The sequence below is a fragment of the Nelusetta ayraudi genome, unplaced genomic scaffold (assembly GCF_046127955.1).
Source record: "Nelusetta ayraudi isolate G7.1 ecotype Tasmania unplaced genomic scaffold, CSIRO-AGI_Nayr_v1 ptg000017l, whole genome shotgun sequence".
Classification (NCBI taxonomy): Eukaryota; Metazoa; Chordata; class Actinopteri; order Tetraodontiformes; family Monacanthidae; genus Nelusetta; species Nelusetta ayraudi.
In genome coordinates, this window is record NW_027466067.1 from 8,433,394 (window position 1) to 8,455,602 (window position 22,209).

Sequence of the window (22,209 nt, forward strand, 5' to 3'; positions counted from 1 at the left end):
TAGAAAACATTTGCAGCTAGTCTTTGAATTTGCTTTCTGATCAGCATTCCACTGGAAAGCAAAGAACAATACTGAGGGCTTTCTATATTCTCATCCAACTCCCAACTCTCTTGCAAGAATTAACTGGCCATGGAGTGGTGACGACTAAAGAGCTCCATACGCTAACAATGAGTCTCAAACAGTAGCTGGAGGGGCAACCGACTGGGGGGGGGGAAGTGGTCCAGTTTAATCTGATATGCTGAAGGGTCATCCACTCGCCTTACAAGTAGGTTTGCCACATTTCCTATGACCCCTATACATATAGGCTTTTGGTGTATGAAAAATCTTACTGATTCAGGAAAGGTTTCATTTGGCATGCCAGGTTAATCTGTGAACAGGCCTTTTTATTACATCGGCACACTAATAGCTCAAGCATGTTTTCTTCAATTCTATCCTCTGTTAACTGCTTCCCCCAAATAGTCAACTGTCGAATTTCAAACCTGCATGCTGATCATGTTGAATTTAAAATACAGCCAGCCGTCCCTTCTACGCACTCACTCACAGTTTTTGGCTCAAACCGATTCGCAGTCAATAGATTGCTTTTTGAGTTTGTGGAAGTGTCCCACAGGACAAAGCATGGCAGGGTGCAATTCAGCTGCGAGGCTTCTGAAAGTCAGGCTCCTTTCACTTTTATTTTGAAATGTTGGCGCTATCGATCGGGGGACACAAACTGCGAGGGCTTTCAAAGCATCCCTCCATTCCCATTCTATATCAAAGGCCTGTTTGAGGGGATTTGCAAGTGTGCTCCTGTAAGGAAATCAAAATCTCAGCTACAAATTCAATGAATAATGTAAAACTTTTTTTTTTCTTCCCAGAGGAAGATGAGGAGCAGGTGTTGAACCTGGGAAGCTACACTGACTGCATTAATGAGACAATAAATTTGTGAGACAGAATATAATTGGTGATAAATATTAGTGCACACCTCTTCGATCTGTGACATTACTTTACTTTGTAAAACTCATTAAAGTATGTCGGACTAAACACACTTGCTGATCTGTCACTGGACTTGAGTCAACACTTTTTGACCTTGCTATTAACTGACAATATTCTTTCTTTGACGTCAAATCTCAGGCTGTGACTGTTCATACAGTGCAGTGTTTACCTGCAGCTTTGTCATTATCACTCCCCAGACACATCGATTTAAAGGTCAGAGTGGAGCTGTTGAGGCAGATTGTTGTTTAATGCCTCTCTGTTATTCTCTCTCGCGGTGTCCTCTTTCAGCCTTGGAAATAGGCCACAATTTCTCACCGTGGCATAAGGGTCTCAGAAAAAGTCCCATTTTCCATAAAATTTACCTGTTAAAAAAACATTGGACACTCTGGGGTGACAAATTATGAGTGCAAAATTTGCAGCAGCAAAGAGAAAATATTCTAATATATTTGAAGAGAGCGTACGGTAAAAGGGAAAAATGAAAAGAGTCCAGGAAATTCTTTCACAGGGATGCCAGATGGATTGCGGTAGGTACTTCACGCACACATAACGCACAGAGAGGAAATTGGACACAGCCAAAAATGTCCTACTCCTACCACCCCAAAATTTTAAGTACTCTGTCATACCTCAGTCTAATCTAATTGAATTGGAAATTAAAGCCCGGAATAAGGTTAGTGACAGAGCCTTTATAAATGAGGTATAATAATAGCCGAAGAGAATGATGTCATGATCATCAAATCACTTTTGGACTCTGTGGCCCTATAGACAAAATTCTTTACTAGAAAGTGTAATGGCATTGACAGAGGAACTGATAACCAGTATCGATAAACAAATGTATACCATGGCATGGGAATCTTTGTCGACTAGAAGTATTTGACACATTAAACCAGAATAGCCCCCCCTTATTATTAAAGAAAAAAAAGGAAAAATATAGCTTTCAAGAGGTTGAGTCAAATTTGCTTGATAGAATAGAAGACAGGGAAAATGATGTACGTCTGGGAGACAGTATCTACCTGAAGGTAAATCACATGTGGTTTGCCACAGGGATTAGTCTTGGGGCAAAGATGATTTGTTTTATCTATCAATGATTTGTGGTCAACAATTTTGAAATCTGTATTATTTGCAGACAACAGAAACATAATATATACAGGGAATGTCATCCACACAGATATGAAGGTCTTCTCAACAGAGATTAAAAAAAAAAAAAATACAACTGTGGTTTGACAGAGAAAAAAATCTCTCTAAATTATAACAAAACAAATAGGAAATTGTAGGAACCAAACAGATATCCAGTTGACAGTAGACAATATTTTAATAGAAAGAGTTTATGAAAAATAAATTTCAACTTTTGTCCTCGTGTTTGGGATGTCGCAAATGTCATTGAGCCAACATTCAGGAAATGTTCAGTCCCTAATTGAAAACAAAAAAAAAACCCTATCTTAAATATTGATAGTTTCTCCAAAGTTACACTACTGGCAGATTTCCATTTGTTGGAAAAGTTTTTGACCTACATTTTAAACTCATGATTTTTTCACACAACTTTTTTAATAAACTACCTTATTCATTTCTGATGGTCTTCGTGCAGAAAAGATGAACCCTCATTTTTAAATGCTGAGCCTCTGATGTATCATTTAGCTCCACCATCAGTTTAACCTTTCTTGGCTGGATTTAAATGTCATCTCGGCAAAGAGCGCCACTAGAAAAGCACTTCTATCAAACAGAGGCTCCAGCACAAGGTCAAAATTTTCACGGGCCTGGCCTTGAATTGTAAAAGATGAATGAAAATGTTGAAAACTGTCACAATCAAATGACTAAACATTGGCATTTTCTGAATTGACCCTGCGAGCGATGTAGCATGCTGCTGCATTTTTCTTTTTTTTTTTAGCATGTTGCTGTGTCGTGTAAGCCAATGAGCTCATGGAAAATGTGGTTGCTGATTGAATGATTGTAACCATGAATCAACGTTACAGTGGTTCGCAAATCGCATTTCTGTCACTCAAATCATCATTTCAACAACTCATTGTTGCGGCGCTGTGTAATTTGGTGAATTATCAGAGGGACTTTCATCCAGCTCATAAAGCCCCTGTCTTGTGTTGCTCTGATGTATCTGAGTCTAACTGAACTGCAGATAATAATGCTAAAAAGGAAGTAGGTCAAGAGGACCGATCAGGCTTTTACATCCTCATGTTTTCACTCTTCTGCCTGTCAAGCCAGCTTTGGGTGTGATTGTTTTTCCAGCGACTTGCAAACAATTTTAAACATTTCCAGTAGCCAGTTGTCATTGAGGAAGATGCCCCACTGAGACCAATCAAAGCTGATTATGGTCTTATTTTATGGCATGAAGGCTGATGATTTCGTCCACTATGACTTTCACAAATGCAATTATTCATTACTTTCTGTAATTTGTTATTCGGAGTCCGTAGAGCGTTCGCTCCACTGATTAGTGCATTCTAATTAAACCCTCAACAATGATAACTTTGCTATTTTCTGGACGGTGAAAGGTGTCCCTGATTGGTTTACAGCCTAGTAATATAAAAATGCTCAGTTGCACCTTCCACATGTTTGAAAAGGGTTAAAGACAAGGAAGTCATGAGGTCGTTTGAGAATACCAAGCTGCTGGTGTTGTCCTTAACCTCAGTGGACCCTAAGCACCCTCGGTGACATCACAGATGGCTGATTTCCAAGCCTTTGTGCTTTAGCACTGACTTCACTGTCTTAAAATAGCAAATGAAATAAAAGTTGGACTTCTTGTTTCGGGAGAGTTCATTGACAGGCTGGGGAGACGTGTTGTTATAAAAAAAGCCTGCCAAGTGAATTTCTCCCCATTTGTCAACAGTCAACAGTTCACTCATCTATTGTTCTGGCCTGTCCACCAAACGTTGGTTTTGCAAAGTGTCTGCACTGACGTGGCGTCTGTTTTACGTAATGAATCCCAGTCACGGTCTCGTAACAAAGCTGTAGGACGACTTCTCCGACGTAATTAATGCCGACTTTCATCTGAGCGCATTCGTCCACACCCACGGTGTCCCTTCGGGTCCACACTCTGCCAGGCTGGTAATCCAGCTTGCTTTTCCCTCCAAAGACATGCGCACTCATGACTTTTCACACGAAAAATGATTCAGACGCAACCATCTTTTTTAATGAGCTTTTTCCACTTTGTTATTTTCCAGTGGCCTTACAGACTCGCTGCCTCTGCAGCTGCTCATGTTTGGTAATTGTTAAGAGTACACCTGTGGCCCCGTGTCCACCTCATTACCTTCACTTCCTTTTCATGATGGACCAATCTCTTTTCTATTCTTCTAATTTTTCTGTCAACGCGATTATTTTTGGTGTTGTTGTTCTTCTTTTTATTTAACAAAGGGCCGCTGTGAGCTTTTTATTTTTGTTTGAATCCGTCTTCCAAGGAACGGCGGATGTGCGATCCATGTTAAAAATGACACCACTTGAAGAACATCAAACCTACATTACTTGCAAAACACTCAACAAAAATAAATCACACTGAAGCCTTGGCAGAAAGAAAACAGAATGTGACCCATTTGCCGACATTATAGGGTTGTTTTATATATGAGGTGTCTACTAAATAATTGGACTGCTGGATGCTTGGGGATTTCATGTTGGCAAAAAAAAATGTTAGAATAGTTAGGTTCCTGAAAACTGGTTTGTTCTGATGTTAAATTAGTTTTGAAAGAGCATTTCGAAAGAGACATTGGAAAATGTAACTCCGAAGCCTAGAGATGTGGCGCGTGCGTGTGCGTGTGCGTGTGCGTGTGCACACACACACACACACACACACACACACACACACACACACTGTTGATATTACATTTCCACACAAGGATTTGTATAATAAGTCAACTTGCTGGACCACAGAGAGGTTTGTCAATTAAAATCTGAGGTAAATTTGAGGCCTTAAGTTTATGTGAAATTCAAATTTGGACACTGTTCAGACCTCACTGTTCTAGTCTGACAACTCACAGCCGAAATTAGAACTCAAGTCACTATATTTTGCTCACGTCTACTGTTGTAGCTTGCCAGCTACATTTAATAATTTATAATATAATAACAAGAATCAAACTCTTGGCCAAACGACTTAAACTCAGCAAAGACAAAACAACAACTAGCATATTGGAAAAAAGAGCGTCCTGCAAGCTTTCTTCAGAAACTGATGCCCATTTCACAGTGACCCACTTTGCACTGGCACACTGGAGTTCCTTAACAATATGAACCAAAAATAAAGAGCAGATCATGTCCGATTATAATTACAGTTGGCCAAAGTCCACAAGGCCATGCAGCATTACCAAACAATAAGTCCCCAGGAAGCATTTTTCACCTGGAAGTGCAAGTGGCCCATAGCACCCACTCCTACAGAATGGAAACGGTTATTAAGGTTATGGTATACTCTTCCCAAAAATGAATTTTGACACCTATGTAAATTCACTAGATAGCATCTACTTGCAGCTATCAATCATAAATGCAAAGCTCCAAATTATCTGCAAGGCCTTAGCAAGAAGATTAGAAAGAATTACGATGATGTTTAATTACTGCATTAAACATCCTGATTAAACTGGTTTCATGAAGAGCAGACACTCACACAACAACACAATGACTCTTCCATTTTAATAGACTATGGCAGCACCCAACCTTCAACCATGTAGATGTCTCATTAGATGTAGGAAAGGCTTTTGACAGGGTTAATTGAAATTTTACAACACTGTATTGTATAATGTTCATTTAGAAACGTCACTGCGGTTCAGCCTGCAAAGGGGCAGCAATCAGGTTTGTTCATTTCGTTCTGGGGACTTGTCCAGGGCTTGTCCTCCCTTCTTCCTCAAAGTTGTTGGTCTGAACAGGTTGGGGGAAAAAAAAAATCAATTAAAATAAATGAAATAATCCTCCCCTCAGAAATACTGAACAAAACAAGGACCAAATAAAAGACCTTCCTTTTTTAATTTCAGAATAAAAGCCTTGTACTGACCCACTGCAATTTAGTTTTGATCATTATCTCTTAGAACAACCTTCCTTTTAGCGGCTAATCTTCTTGAACAGTACGCCAAAAGTTGAGGGTCATCTGTACCTAATTGAGGAGGAGAACCTCTGTGAATATTAAGTTTTGTCATCCGCTATAATTTTTTCAAATCAATGATTAATATATGTACACTGATTCCTTTAGTGCATTTCTCTGTCAATTCACTCAGCTTCAGGCTGAACTATATTGACGGAAATATGTACACCCAAGTTTAGTACATGGATTGGATAAAAAATAAGACTTTGTACTCAGGTTGGAAAAATAATTTTAAAAATTTGAAAAAATATTCAATAATTTGTCATCAAGAAAATGATGAACACAATGATGAAAGAGCTGATTCAGAGCTTCGTCACACAGTAAGAAATGGCCAAAGTCAATGGCTGCAGATGCATTCTGCTTCATGTTCTGTGTGAAGTTGGTCTGTTTCAGGACTAAGAATTTTAAAACCTCAGGTGAAAATTCACTAGATGAAAAAAACAAAAAAAACAAAAACCACCTTAAAATCTCTGTGGTGTTTTTTTTCTTCTTCTTTTTGAGGTTTGCCAAAAAGCCTGGATGATAAATGATGGCAGTTTCCATACTGTCATCAATTTCTACACTGCCATCATACTGCCAAGCTGAAAATACATTACACGCAAGGATTTATTGTATCTGTGTGTCTTGATGCTTATTTTCATTGCCTGCTTACTTTTATAATGCCAACACTGGAGTTGGATGAGTTTCAATGAATTAAAACACTGCATAAGTAACTTGTAAATGAGACCCAACTTGTCTTGTATTCCCGAACAATGAAAGCAACAAAGTTGCGATCGATCTGGCCAATTACTGTGAGAAACTCCTGATGGATTAGTCAGCACGCAAGGAAACCTGCTGTGATAAACAAAGCTGCATCACATCGAAAGAGGTTTTGAAAAATGGCGGGCTTAATTATTTGGCTCCAAATTTGCTTGCGTCTTTTCCTGGAAAGCATTTCACAATGTCTCTCTGTCTCTCTCTGTGCTCGCGCGCCTAAAGGTATCTTTAAAATTAGAAATGCGCCACTGTCTCTGCCTCATGCAAAGCACTATGAAAAATTGCACGTAAGTGTTCATCTCTGAAGTTCAGCCGTCACCCCAGGGGTTTGGGCGCATCGCTTAAAGGAGTGAGGAATGGGTGAGATGACACACAGCAGGGAGGGGAAACGTGGTATTTGGCAGATTGAAGTGATACGCCGAGGGATAAAATCAGGTCTTAAAAGATGAATTCACAGTTTAAACAAAAGTACAAAGATAAAAAAAACAAAAAACAAGGCAATTTTGCTTCATTTTGTATTTGTTTTTTTGGTTTTAGTTTGTGAGGTGAGAACATGTGCAGTTGAACAAAAATAGATCTCAACTGGCAATATTTTCAGATTGAGACACCACAGTGTAATAATAATAATAATAATAATAATAATGATGATGATAATAATAATAATAATCTCAACTGATGAATATTTCATAGCCAGAATGTTCCAGAGCCTATTTGAACATCTGAATACAGGGGACTCCATCGTTTTAACATCCTGGTCACACTACTTCCCTGTCTGTCTGTCTTTCTCAGAGTTAGCGCTCTCTCGCCCCTCTTGCAGCCACACACAAGGCCATCCATTCAAAGGCTGTCCTCCTCCAGCCACAGTGGTCCCCGGAGGGCTCTATGTACAGACGCGCTGCCTGGCATTGAAGTGTGAGCCGGGCAGGTAGAGCCAGTTGGGGCTTCTTCCTCTGTGATGACGAGGCTCTGTGGAGCTCCCTTTGACACGTGTGTTCTTCTTTGCTCAGTTTGATGGTGAAACCTTGTTTTCCAGGAAAGAAAAAAATGATGGTGGAGGGATTTTTTTTTCTCTTTCTTTTTAGTAGGTGTTCAATCAAACGTGTGAGGAAGTAGGTATGGCTAGCAGTTTATTCAGACTGGCTGGAAAAGCACCTCAAATTCTGAAATGAGATTTCTTCGGATGCAATTAAAGGCAAATTTGTAAGAAAACACATTGAAATTGCCATAAATAAATAAAAAAAACTTAAACCATAACTGACTTTACACTCGCAGTGCTTTTTTAAAAAAAAACAAAACAAAAAAAAACAAAAGAAAGAGGTGCCAAGGTAAAGAATTGGCTTGCTTTGCTTTTAATGTTAACCATTAGTCGTATCCTAAGACTTCATTTATCACTCAAGTCTGAAAGGCCTTTTAAACCAGCTATTGTCAAAAAGAATTTCTAAGGGCTGCAGCCTGACCCTTCATGCATCAGGAGACAACTTGAAAGCATGGTTTCAATTGGTGCAAACTCCAAGAAAATGGCATCAAAGAACATTCTGACTTTAGAACACCATGCAGGCTTGACGGTAAAAAAAAAAAAAGAAAAAGAAAAAAAAGGCCACAGCTATGATGCAATCACTACCATGGCTGAAAGTTAGCTGGTCTTTGTGACTTGGACATCATACATCTGCGGGAGCATGACAGACATGACAGCACTGTTTATCATCTTCTGCCATCTGTTGGAACGATTAATACCAGTACTTTTGTCAACACTGTTCAGTGGGTCTGCATAAAAATTAACTTGAGCTCATTCTAACTGCAGCAAGCTCTTAACCGCCGCCAAGAGGAAAGTGCAAATTAATCTTGCGTTTGCCACCTTGAATTCTTCCTACAAGATTTAGAATTAATTATATGTTGCGTCGCAGAAATACTAAACCCTTAATGGCTTCACACCCAGAAACACTACCAGCTCCTTTGTTTGCTGTTTCTCTTTGAGACCATTGAAGTATTTGGCTGCAGTTAGGACACACTTGTTGGATTGCATATGCATAACGAATGGAGAATAAATATGATTAAAAAATATGGTCAAACACTTCCAGTGTCCACTGGTATAGCCAACCTGTTGCAAATGGTTAACTAGACACTTCCAACCCCCTCTGCCACCGCCACCACCCCACGTCTTTGAATAAGGAGCGGTACCCAGCCAAAACTTGCAGCCACCGATTTACACAAGATTGCAGAATTTTCCGCTGATTATTTTATTGTTTTTTTTTTTTTTTTTTTTTGTCACAACTGCACTCTGGCCGTCTGCAAAAATTCACACTTTCTAGAAATCCGGTTTGCAATGCATGCTTAGCATAAAACCTGCAGAGATGTAATCTCACAGTTCTGTTAATGGCCCTCAAAAGGTAGTTTAGATGAGTTTTTCTTTTCCACAAAGATGAATTAGGATGTTGGAACGTTGAAAATCGATAGTACGTCCCACTGTGTTACCTGAATTTTTATTTTTTATTTTTTATTTTTTTAACTGTTATGGTTAGTGGCACAATTGAGGGTGTTGCCAAAGTGAAGAGGAGGACACGGAGCCGATGACAGCGGCTGGCGAGGCGAGAGAGTCGCTCAGTGTACTTGGTGCTGGCTGGAAGGAGGCGCGCCGCTCCTCTGCTCTCCTCTGCTTTCGCCTCCTCTCCTCTCCTCTCCTCTCCATCCACTCTCTGCTTACAACCAGTGACGAAGGAAGAACCAAAGACAGAAAGGCACGATGTAAAACCGAGCCGGCGGACCTCCACCAGTGCTGCCCGCAATAGAGCTGAACGCTCCAACCGCGAACCCCGTTTTTTTATTGTCGCTGCCGGCTGCCGCGGTTTTTTTTTTTTGTTTCGTTTTTTAGTTGTTGTTGTTGTTTTTTTTTTTTTTTCTTTCTTTCTTTCTTTCTTTCGGCGCGCTTCTCCGCGCGGTGCGGTGCAAAGGCGCGAAGAGCGAGCGGCGACGGACAGGTGCTGCTGGATGATCCGCTACACGGGACAAGGTCCTCCCGGAAACTCGTTTCCTCTTACGGAAAGTTGTGAATCCGGCTCCCGCCTCGACTTTTTCACCGGTGAGTCTGTTTCACCGAGTTTGCTGCTGCCGGTCGCGTTTTTGTCGTCGGTCAGAGACGATGTGCACATGGAGCGAGCAGCTGGGAAGGATTGACAAGTGCGTTTCCGTTCAGCTTGCGTGCAGTGGATAACTTGAAATGATTCCTACTAGTCCCCCCCCCCCCGGCTATACATGTGTTGACCCGACATTTATTCCAACGACGATAATCATGATTTCATTCTTCGAATGATAAAAGTGCCAGGTCAACGCATTTCGTTGATTGATTTCAATATCAAGTCCATATTTTTTTGTTTACTTGTATTCTTGTACAGTCGCATATTTATGCAGATTCAACAGGTTAAAAGTCATCCAGTTCTTCACTCTCTCGGCAGAGTGCTGGTCATCAGTGTGCAGGTTGACTATGCTTTTTTTTTTTTTAATATATCAACTACAGTATAACAGAAAATGATTGTTGTCGTGCTCCTGTGATTGTACGCTGGCAATGCACTGTACGGTGACTCTTTTGCAAGATAGTGAACTGTGATCTCACATTTGCTTGACCCTCTCGTCAGTATAACCTGGACCTCAACATTTCAGCTGCCCTGTTTAGTTGTGTAAGTGCAAACACACAACGAAAAGTGTGCTTTATCATTTTCCACTGCTGCTGTTTCCAGGTGTGCATTCGTACCACTTGAATGGCATTCGTTCGCCGGATGCCGTCTGACTTGACAGAAAGTCGAGTGTGAAGGTGAGCAGGACTGCCGCGGAGACTCAAAGATGGCTGCAGGAGTAGCTGCATGGCTCCCGTTTGCCCGGGCGGCGGCCATCGGGTGGATGCCCGTCGCCAACTGCCCCATGCCCTTGGCACCGAGGGACAACAGCAAAAAGCAGGACGAGCTGATCATCCTCAACGTGAGTGGCCGGCGTTTCCAGACTTGGAGAACCACGCTGGACCGCTACCCCGACACCCTGCTGGGCAGCTCCGAAAAAGACTTCTTTTATAACGAGGAGAGCAAGGAGTACTTCTTTGACCGGGACCCCGACGCCTTCAGGAGCATCCTCAACTTCTACCGGACCGGCAAGCTCCACTACCCCCGCCACGAGTGCATCTCCGCCTACGACGAGGAGCTGATCTTCTTCGGCATCATCCCCGAGATCATCGGCGACTGCTGCTACGAAGAGTACAAGGACAGGAAGAGGGAGAACCTGGAGCGGCTGCAGGACGACCAGGAGGAGAACAAGGACCAGAAGCTGCCCAACATGACCTTCAGGCAAACCATGTGGCGCGCCTTTGAGAATCCCCACACCTCCACCATGGCGCTGGTCTTCTACTACGTCACCGGCTTCTTCATCGCCGTCTCGGTCATCACGAACGTGGTGGAGACGGTGCCCTGCGGCTCCACCGCCAGCCAGAAGGAGGCGCCGTGCGGCGAGCGCTACACGGTGGCGTTCTTCTGCATGGACACGGCCTGCGTCATGATCTTCACGGTGGAGTACCTGCTGCGGCTGTTCGCCGCGCCCAGCCGCTACCGCTTCATGCGCTCGGTGATGAGCATCATCGACGTGGTGGCCATCCTGCCCTACTACATCGGCCTGGTGATGACCAACAACGAGGACGTGAGCGGGGCCTTCGTGACGCTGCGGGTCTTCCGCGTCTTCCGCATCTTCAAGTTCTCGCGCCACTCGCAGGGCCTGCGCATCCTGGGCTACACGCTCAAGAGCTGCGCCTCGGAGCTGGGCTTCCTGCTCTTCTCCCTCACCATGGCCATCATCATCTTCGCCACCGTCATGTTCTACGCCGAGAAGGGCTCCAGCTCCAGCAAGTTCACCAGCATCCCTGCGTCCTTCTGGTACACTATTGTCACCATGACAACACTGGGGTGAGTGACGGTCACGCACATCCACTCACCCACTTATAGGCAAGGTGAAGGTAAAACGCCTCGGCACATATGGTTGTGGGTATTGTGAACGTCCTTTGAATTTGGCCGCTGATGTGCTGCTGTGCTTTAATTCACAAAGGATCCGCCCGTCCAGCCAACGGAGGATTTCTTTTGCGGGTTTTGTTTTTGTTCGGCCTAAATAATTTATGAAAACTGCCGTGAGTTTTATAAGAGCATTAGGGAGGCGCTGCCCCCATATTTCAGTTTGCGAGGGCTTATTTAAAGCTGCCAGAGTGAGTAAGGGTAGGCGCCGTAGCCTTCCGCTACCAGCGCAAACACTCGTAGCATTTTGTTTCATTATGGTTCGTCAAACGGGGGACACGTTGGCTGGATACCCACGAAGTGTCGGAACATGTGCAAGATTAGCTGTACGTCTCTGTGTGTTTGCAGCGAGGCCGCTATTACCATTGGCTGCGTCTATGCGCCTTGCTTTCGGAATGCTTAAATTCCCCCTTTTTAATTTCGCTTCAAAAACCTTTGACTCACCAATCTTTATCATATCAGCTGTAACCAATGCTGAAAATAATTTACAACCTATCAAATCTTTATAACATTATAATGTCATGACTGTTTTTTGCCAGCAGTGGTTCCCTTTGGTGTACGTGCCAATAAAATACACTCCGGCTTTATTTTCTTGTATTTGTAGCTGCATTTTGAAAAAAAAAAAAAAAAAGGCAATGTGTCTCATGCAACATCACCTTTATTATGATTCCACTGCGCTCCTAATGTCTCACACATCCCGCCGAGTCTTCGTGCCATGAATGGCAGGGTGATCTTGAGAGTTTGGCAAACTGAAGTGCTCTATAATGAAGGCACAGAAGACGAAGAGAAGTTCTTTGTGAATGTCTTAATAAAATGAGGCCTTGCATAAACGCAGAAAAACATTAGTTTGAGATTCCTTCAAAATTAAATTGAATTCAGATGAGGGCCAAACATTTCCTGAAGAAATGACAATAGATGTCAGTCAGGAGTAAAAAAAAAAAAAGTCAGATTTTTTGGATGGTCTTCAATGATTCAAATGAGATAAGTATTAATTAAACAACTTTCCAACTCGACTCGTTCGGATCGGTTATGACTGACTATTTTCCAAAACACAAAAAACTGCTCATTAGCAATCACCTAGCAATTACATGCAGTTTATAATTTGAGAAAAAACACTTCAAAAAGAGTCTTTGTCTGTTAATATATGTCTTAAGATCTCAACATCTATCATTTCGGAGAAGGCGCAGCGATAGAAGCTGAGTCAGCAAGCTCTGTGTGTTTTCTCAAAGCTTAGAATTTCATTTTTGTTCCATTATGTTTACTGTTGTGGTTGGATTACTTGTCAGGGTTGAGTCGGAGGACATTAGAAACATAATGCCTCAGTTTCTAATGTTCTCACCTGGTCAAGTTCATAAATGGGGTCATCCAAACGGTCCAAAACATGTGAATATGAAGGCTTTAAGGCTAAACGATCAATTGTTTTAAAATGTAAAAATACTACGCTTATGGACGCCCAAGATGGTGGGTGGGACTTTTGCTCTTTCCAGTTCAAGCTTGTTCACTTTTACAGTATAATGTAATATATAATATTTAATACAATATAACGTATAATCTGAAATCAATATTCAGTCATTGTTCAGTCCAAGAAGGCATCCAGTTCAACATCACTGCAAACTGCAACGTCAGTAATATGCTTTTAGTGAAATTATCTGTCCGTGTCAAAAAATAGCTGAACCCCATTATCTTTGTGAAAGCAAAATTTATAGAGGAGCTGTTGTGCTGGGTTGTCTCAGATTGATTCAGCTCTCTGGATAAACCATGGAGGTTCACAGAGTTAATTCTGCTTTACGTCACAGCTTTGCTACATCAGGTACAATGTTGCTCTCAATGGAATAGTTTGGGGGTGGGAATGTTAAACAACCTTTCTTACTTGCTCTGTTTTCCATGTAACCATTGAAGATACATTTATATTTTACTCAAGTTTGTTTCTGTATAAGACCAGTGACATCATCATATCTACATGTGTGCTGTCCTGCTCATCATTAAATGGTTTTGGCAGCTGTGCTGTCATGACTCTATATAATGGGCAGTCCTCGACTATGGCAATTACACAGCCTGCTAAATATGGTAGCTGCTAATTTGCAGTATTATGTACTTGCGTTGATGGTTTACATTTTCTACAGAATCGGCATAATAATATGAAACAGTATATTGCATATAACGTACATATAATAAACAGTAATATGATATACATTCACAAGTTTAGACAAAATCGCTCCTCCACCAATCAGTTTTTGTTTTGGTCTCACTGGTCAGGATTCCCAGTTGTGGAAACAACCTCTGCAACCAGCCCTTTCCTGGAAGCAATTGCTGTTCCGACTGCTGCTAAAATACTTTGCATGACTGCTGTAGTTGTGCCTGTTGTGTCTTGAGCATGCACTGACTTGAAGACTTTTCGTGGTGGTATCGATGTTCAACTTTACCCCTGACTGCCTTTGGCAGAGTTTACTTGAACACTGCAGGGCATTGCAGTTTGCCACATAGCAGTGGCATGGGGCTGATCAGCAGGAGGAGCTCATCCCCCTCGAGCTGTTGCTACCTGGATGCACTGGCAGTAGACTATAAGAAAGTGGAATCTGGGTCCATTTTTTTTTCTTTTTTATATGACTGAAGGAGAGCTCTTTCAATTCCCATTCAGGTTTCGCCTCTTCTTTAATCTCTGTGGGCTCTAATAGCGTCTGGCATTCATTTAGCCATTCAAGAGTTTTTGTATTTTTTGTCATACATTTTTCAGCGTAATAGGCTTAGCTAGTCCTAGTTCTACTATAATACATCAGGAAAAAGAGCCTTGTTCTTTTGATCTAAAAAGCTCTTGTTGCAGTGTTCGATACTGTACAGAATTTTTTTTGTGAAAAACACTGGGAAGAAAATGGGCAAACGACTGCACCGTATTCCATTCATTTAGATGTCTGGACCCTGTGTTTTCTCTCTGGGCTGACAGAAATTTTCCTTATTTCCCTCCATCATATCACATGATATGATCCCACCACCACAATCTTGAGCCAACGACTTTTGGGTACCAATCGGCATGACAATGTTTTTGTCTTTTACTCGAGAATCCCAGTGAAAGATATTGGCAATGTTCTCCCGACAACTCCCTCCATTTTCAGTTTGCCAAAAAACCTCTTAGCACTCTTCCGAGCTGGGAGCGTTTGTGTGCTCACACGCTATGTCACTATGTTTTGGGTTTTTTTTTCCCTGCCACCACATATAAAAGAATTGAAATGGTGAGGTGAAAGCATTATGTAGATTGTGAACCATGCACAATGAGTTTGAGTGCGGAGCCATTATGTCCGACACACAATGGGTAGCAGCGTGGAGAGTCTGTCTGCAGATACAAAAATCCTAATCAACAACCAAGGACACTCATTCACAGGGATGAGAACAATCTGCGGTGCCTGTTTCAAGGCTATCACATTTTGTCAGCGCTCAAATGCAGCATGCATTTTCAAAACTTTTTTTTGTTGTTGGGCAAATTTGCCCAGTAAACTGGCCACCACATAGTATTTCTCAGGGTTCCTGGTCGTGATGTCCGATATCGACTTTTTTTCCGATACCCGATATCCCGATATTGTCCAACTCCTATTTTCAGATACCGATATCAACCGATACCGATATATGCGGTCATGGAATTAACACATTATGGCTAATTTGTATTGTCATGTCCCGCATGATGTCGTCACGAACGAGCTGAAACCACTCTGTTGAAACGCGTGTGTCGCTTGCTGTTATGCTTCCATTTGACATCATCAAGCGTAGTAGAGACGAGTAGTAGACAAGTATTATTTACTATATAGTAATACCAGGAAATTCAAGGAATTCTTTCTTTGGCATGACTACTATTTGTAAGAAATTAAATAAAAAAACGTCATATTTTTATAATATTTTTTCCCAATACTTTACCGATATTTTCCAATATTAATTTTTAATACCTTTATCGGTCGATAATATCGGGAGGCTGATAATATCGGACTTCCCTACTTCCTGGCTTAAAATGAGGTAGCAGTGGTGCAGCTCACATTCGTGCATGTATCTTGTCTTCAATTGGCTCAAGCAAACATTTTACTATACGTTTGTTTCGTGAGTTATGATTACGTGATTAAAACATGGCAGTATGTTTATTTCATTCTCCTTGTTAAAGCGCGCCAACCGTTGAGAACAGTACCACTGGCACCGTGTGCCATCTTACGTGGCAGCTTTCCTTCGTTAGCAATAGTGTGCACGGCCTCCTCGCAAACCCACTGGCAAGCTGCTGAATGGGGCCGCAGGGATGTTTCTTTGACAGACATAACAAATCATGCCATCCACGGCGTGTTTGGGTCAGGGTAACTTGTTGAGCTGCTGCGGGTCAAAATCACGGGCAGGCTCAGTGCTTTTTAGATCAGCGGAGAATAAAAACATACTTTAAAATCGTGTTAACATTGTTTACTCTCCCTTTTGCAGAACTTGGGCGCATGACAGACAGAATGATTACATGCGACTCAACTCGCTGTCCTGCACCCCCCCCCCCCCCCTTTCACTTCTCCCTGCCAGTTCTTTCTTGGCTGTGCTGCTTTCATATCTGACGACATGAATGATTGCTTTTTAACTGCCTCTAATAGTCTTGACACTCCTTCACCTGGCTGTTTCCTCCTCTTTCTTCTCTTGTTCGTTTTTGTAAAAAAAAAAAAAAAAAAAACTGCTTACGATTCGCCATACCTGCAGAAAGGATAATGTGAAGTAACATAGTTTTAAAAAATTTAACTTTTTAAATGGAACTGGATGTGCTTGGCTGATAATGAAACAACACACTCCCATTCAGTGGATTCGTCAGTCTGTTGCGTTGCAAAAGGTCAAATATAATGTATTTTATTTCGTTTCTTCTTTTTCTCAATTGTCCGATGAGATTAATTTGATTATTTCGACACAGCGCCGCCACCTCTACTGGTGGTAGCGTGCAACTGCAGTTGCTAATAACTAAAAAGACTGATCCAGGCAGGGAACCGTATAATATACTTTGCTCCATTGAGCCGTGAGTTGGTGGCGGTAACAAATTTGGCAGTGGTGACCGACACCAAATTCTCCATGCAAGAAAAACCCTGTTTCTGTATTGCACTGATTTGAAATGTAAAAAAAAAATGCTCTTTGCGGACAAAAATTCACTTAAACATTTGCTTTTCCGAACGGCATCCGGGTGTATTTCCTGTGACAACAGGGGGTCTCACGGGACAAAAGTAGATGAAAGCCTGGGTTTTCTGGCGCATCAATTTTTAAACAAAATTTCAATTCAACTGGGATTTAACTGACACGGTTTTAAAAAGCGAGCCAGGATCATCCGCACTGCCCAGCTAGATTCTGTGTATGATCCGCACGTTGTTCAGCTGTTGCAGCATCGCGCATTACAACCGCTCTTTTTTTCATCCCGCCAACCGCAACACAGGCTTTTCCCTTTGCAAGCCCTCAGCAAGAGAAAAAAGCCATCACAAGCGTGTCGCGTTGAGGCTTTGTTCTGTAAAAAACCTCCAGCCCACACAAAATAAACAAAAGCAAACCGGGGGGTGGGAGGGGGGGGGGGGGATGTAAAGTCTCCGTTGAGCGCGCCGAGGCCTCGCCCGGCTCTGCGAGTGTGAAGGAGGGAGGGATGAGCTGCTTATGATTGCAGAGGTGCAACTGGAGGTGAATGACTGGCAGAGATTTTCTCAACACTCTGCGTTGCCTCCCGTCTGCCGATGGCTTCACCTGCTGCAAGGACATATGCCGAGGTGGTGAGGTCACCGATATCCCATCTGTCAGTGCGCGTGCAGAGCCACAGGAATGACGTTGAATTTAAAATCCACAACAAACGAAAATGAACAGACCTAGCACACTTGAATTCTAAGCACTGAGTTGTAGCTTCATTCCAATACTAGTTCTTTGTTAGCATAATGAAATAGCATAAAAAATTGTTGGACAAAAAAAGACAGCTTGTACAGAAACAAGGTGATGTGGTGCCAGGGGACAAACCCTGGACCCTGTTGTCAGTCACCTGGGAAAGGTGACCTCTCCGTGTCCTGCATGTTTCAGCGCTCACTTTTGCAGAAAGCGGCGTAAACGAGTTTGCCAACCGACTGGTTTTTGTCAGAAACGCTGGGAAGGATCCAGGGAGCTTTCATCCGACTGGATCTTCTCTGCCGGTGTCTGCGGAGCCGTCCTTGATCACTTGCGGTCGTTCAGCGCTGCAGATCTCATTTGCCCCAATATCACGGCCGACAGACTCCTTCGTATGCAGACTAATGAAACCAAGTGAGAACTTCAAGTGCGTGCACAGAAACGAATTGCTCGTGCTGTCAGACGCTTGTCATTTGGATCTGTTGTCTGGGAACAATTTGGGGAGCCCGTTTGCAGCAGTGCAGTGAGCTGGAGACGGGGAATTGGCCTAAAGCTAAACCGTTGCCGTGCTTTGAATGATGACGCGTCGTCCCACCTGAAGCCATTTTAGACCCTCTTGATGTGTGAGCTTTTTTAATATAAAGGAAATGGTTCTTTTGGGATTCAAAAATGGATGCCTTTGCATTTTATGGTGAGTTGCGACCAATTTCCATTTCTACAATTAAAAAAAAAATATATATTAGTTGAAGAAACGTGTGCTGTTGGCAAATGACTGCCCAATAAAGAAAATCCACATCATGATTTTCATTAAACCCTCTTTGCTTGGATTTCAAGGCACTAGAGCTGCCTCTTCAGTCGACACACATGACGGTGAACCCAGTCGGTCGGCGTTAACAGTGGGAGGCAGAGAAAAAGATTTTCATCAGCAACATCAATAAGGAATGAAGATTCCAAACAGAGGAGCCGAGACGGCGACATGAGAGTTGGAGATGTTTACAGCCGACTGTCAAGCTTGTCAAGATCGCGATCCGATGAATTTATACATGCACACACACACACACGCACTGGTCCTCGCTTTGATCTGGTCTCAGCACTGAGACCCGCCTCTGTGCATCTCCTTCCTGGTCTGTGTGTGCGAGCCCAGACAGCTCTGTGTGTAGCGGGTGAGACGAGGGGAGAAACTGACCTGCTGCATAATCGGCTGCTTTCACTGTCCGGGAACATGAGCGTTAAACCGAACCCAGGTGGCCCATGGAAGGGATCTATACGCCAGATCCCAAGCAGAGTTGGCTCCCCGTTCCCGAGTGGGGACGGGATCGGAGAGGCTGATGAGGACGGAGGAAGACCTCCCTCTCCTCTGCTCTTCGGCTGCCTGTTCCCCACCATCGTCCCCCGTGAGCCTCTCGGGGGGGGGGGACGGCTATTTTGAGAGCGCAGCCCTGAACGTGAAAGAGAGTTATCAACCATAACTCAATCCAGGCTAGAGGAACAATGAATGGGGAGCTGCTGAATCTTTTTTCTATATTTGGGGGGGTTTGCTCTATTTTTTTTCACCTGCTCGACAGGTGCACTCGGAAAGCCGCCGGTCGGCGACACGCCGGCGATTCCCCCCCTGGTCCCAAGCGCCTTCCAAAAGCACAGATAATGAGAGAAAATATTAACGAGGCTGTATTGGAATCCGACTCTCGCGTTATAATTAGAGCCACTCTCCCAGTTGCCCAGTCCCGGTCCTGGACGGAGGCACATTCTGTGGCTCAAAGTGAGAGAAAAATGTTGTTATGCATGTAGGTCATGTTCCCATCTCTGCCTTAATCATGTGGCTATATATAATCTTGCTACTTTCTTCAGAGAGACGTTTAGCTCGGTCCTCCCTCCCCACCACCACCACCACCACCGCGCTCTCGGCTCAGCGTCTCCATTGGGTGACGCGGACTGGGCCGGGAGCGGGAAGGGAGGTCACACCGTGCGGTGGTTGGGCAGCGCAAACGAGACAGAGGTGGCTGAGAAAACTCCAGCAGAAGTCGCCTGGTCTTCCCTCATTGAATTGCATTCACACTCAGGACGGTTGGTTCCTCAGTTGTCTGGTTCTTCAATCGCACGTCCGCATCATCTGCCTCCATCTAACCCTGTCCACTGCATCCTCTTCTCTCACCCCAACTGCGTCCTTGTCCTTCCTTCCTCCAGTCCTCCTGTCTGCCAGTTCCAACCTCAGCATGTATTTACTGTCCAAATAAATCTCCAGAACATCTTTTGGATGATTTTTGCCGCCTTGTCTTCTCCACCTGCGCCTGAACTGACACGCATCCGTGAGTGCTGTCTACATTTTGTCGGCCCTACAAAACATCTAACCTGCTCCGTCCCTCTGATGTTCCCATCCCTGATCCTGTCCATCCTGCTCCTCCTCCTCCTCCTCCTCCAGCGCCTCCTCCTGTTGTCTCCCCACCGCTCACCGTCTCTGAACCATCCAGCATTGCTGTTCTCGCAACCTTTCTCTGCACCTCTCCTTTCATTCTGGCTGACCATTATATCTCTGCGATCTTGGCGTCTATTATACGTACTCTAGCCCCACTTCTGGCTCCTTTTCTGCTTCGCCTCCTTTTCTCCACTTCTGGCGGATGACCTCTCTGAGTTCATCCGCCGAACCGAGGTTCCCCGATTATTTATTTTATTCCTTTGCCACTGTTGCAACAATTGGCTGTAAGTGCCTGTAATGAGCTTGAGATCTCCTCAACATGGAAAATGTCCTGAGATCGGTTTGTGCTATGCCGCTCTACAAATGAAGGGAAGGGGCCACAGGAGTGGAGAACCTGAAGGCCATATTTCTCAGAATTCTGTCATTGACGACAAGTGTGTCATTCACCAAGCGTCGATCAACCTCGTAGCAACGTGCCATTCAATCTACACAGCAATTACTGGGAAAGCTGCATAGCTCTCACAGAAATGTGCAGTCGTTTACCACGACAAGCCGTCGTCTGAAAGCGTAGCTGGACCAGAACTTCACATTTAGCCAATCAAGACTCTCACAAGTAAGGGGACTTGTCTGCATACTTGTAGCCATTTAGTCATCATCTCATTAAACAGGAAGTTCAGAAGATGAGCTTGTTCAGGCAAATTTGATAACGACTCAGTGGGGCCCATGTGAGATGGATGTTTAGTGAACGATCCAAACTATTCACATTCAGTACAATTTCCCCTATGGAAATTATGCAAACATTTTTTTGTGTGTGTGTGTGTGAATTTTAAGATGATTTTTTCCCCCCTTCAAGAATCCATTAAGTCTAATTGCTACTTTCATTGTCTGCAGCGACAAGTAGCCACAAAGTGTTAATCCTTCAACTGCTCAAGTCCTTTCAGTTCGCCTAATGTAATGATAATTACATGAAGCAATGTGGTGATTCTTAAAAGGTTGAGCTCTAACAATCTCAAATGATGAGGAAATACTGGCGGATGAAAGTTGCCCAGCTTGGTTTCTAAGGGATGTCTGACGTTGTGTTGAAGACAATGAGCCACTGAGTTTACCACTGTGGGTTCCTCTCAAGTTCCCCAGCTCCCTCGGGCAGTAACTTCAACTCTAACCTGCCTGTAGGTGTGAAACAGGTGTGTTTTTGGTGTTTAATGGTTGCAACACCCAGACTGCTGGGTAAAGACTTTGGGACTGGAATCACATATTCTGTCCTGATTAAAGTGACTCTCACAGTATGACTCAGTCCTTAACCCCCCTCTATGGACATGCATACGTGCAATACACGTACACGTGTTCATCTATCCAGCCATTCATTCATCCATTTTTAGTCAGTTTTATTGCAGGGCTGCTCCTATTTTGTAGAGTTTTTATGCTATACAGACACTCTAAAACTTTCCCACTATGTCTATTTGACTAGGGAGAGATGCCCAAGAATCTCAGTGCCTTTCCCTTGTGCATGTTGTATCTGCGGTAATGTGTTGTGCCTGATAAAAACTTGAACCGTGTGTGGAGGCATGTCACAAAAATCTGCTCCTTTTAACTTCCCTAAAACGGAGATTTATATGAAAAAAAAAATAGACAATACTGTGAAGGACTTTTCTCTATTCACGGGAGAGTTTATGTTTTCAGAGGCTGAGATGCTTGTTGAAACTTTTTTTTTTTTTTTTTGTCCTTCCCATCTATGATTCTGTCATGCTTCATCGTCGCACAACTGGCCTCTCACACAAGATGGCAAGCCGTGTTTGCCTGCGCTTTGTCCTGCCTCCAGTTTGTTTGATGAATGTTTTTCGGTGATTTATGAGGTTAATTGTCTTACTTGCACTATTAACTCCCATGACCAGCCCTGTCTGAAGCTGTGGGTTTTCTGACAGTGAAAGTAGCTATAATATCAGGCTCGATTTGATGAAAGGTATTTTTAACTGCATTCGTGGCGCCCCGGCTCTATGGAAAGGGATTAATTAACACTAGATGGAACAAAGCCTCTTGTGAGGGGAGTTAATCAATAGTCTGGTTGAGTGTTTTAGTTTCATCATCTTGTGCCTTTTGTCCATCTTTCTTCATCAGACTGGTTG

The 22,209-nt window shown here is 43.2% G+C and overlaps 1 protein-coding gene across 1 annotated transcript in view; it reads left to right on the forward strand.

Annotated features, from left to right (window-relative positions):
* Positions 1-10,511: 10,511 nt before the first annotated feature.
* LOC142887516 (A-type voltage-gated potassium channel KCND3-like) overlaps positions 10,512-22,209 on the forward strand; it is a 77,397-nt gene continuing 65,699 nt past the window's right edge. The window contains exon 1 of the mRNA XM_076025224.1: positions 10,512-11,724. Coding sequence (XP_075881339.1) covers positions 10,622-11,724 — 1,103 coding nt within the window. The 5' untranslated portion in view covers positions 10,512-10,621. The remainder of the gene's footprint in view (positions 11,725-22,209) is intronic.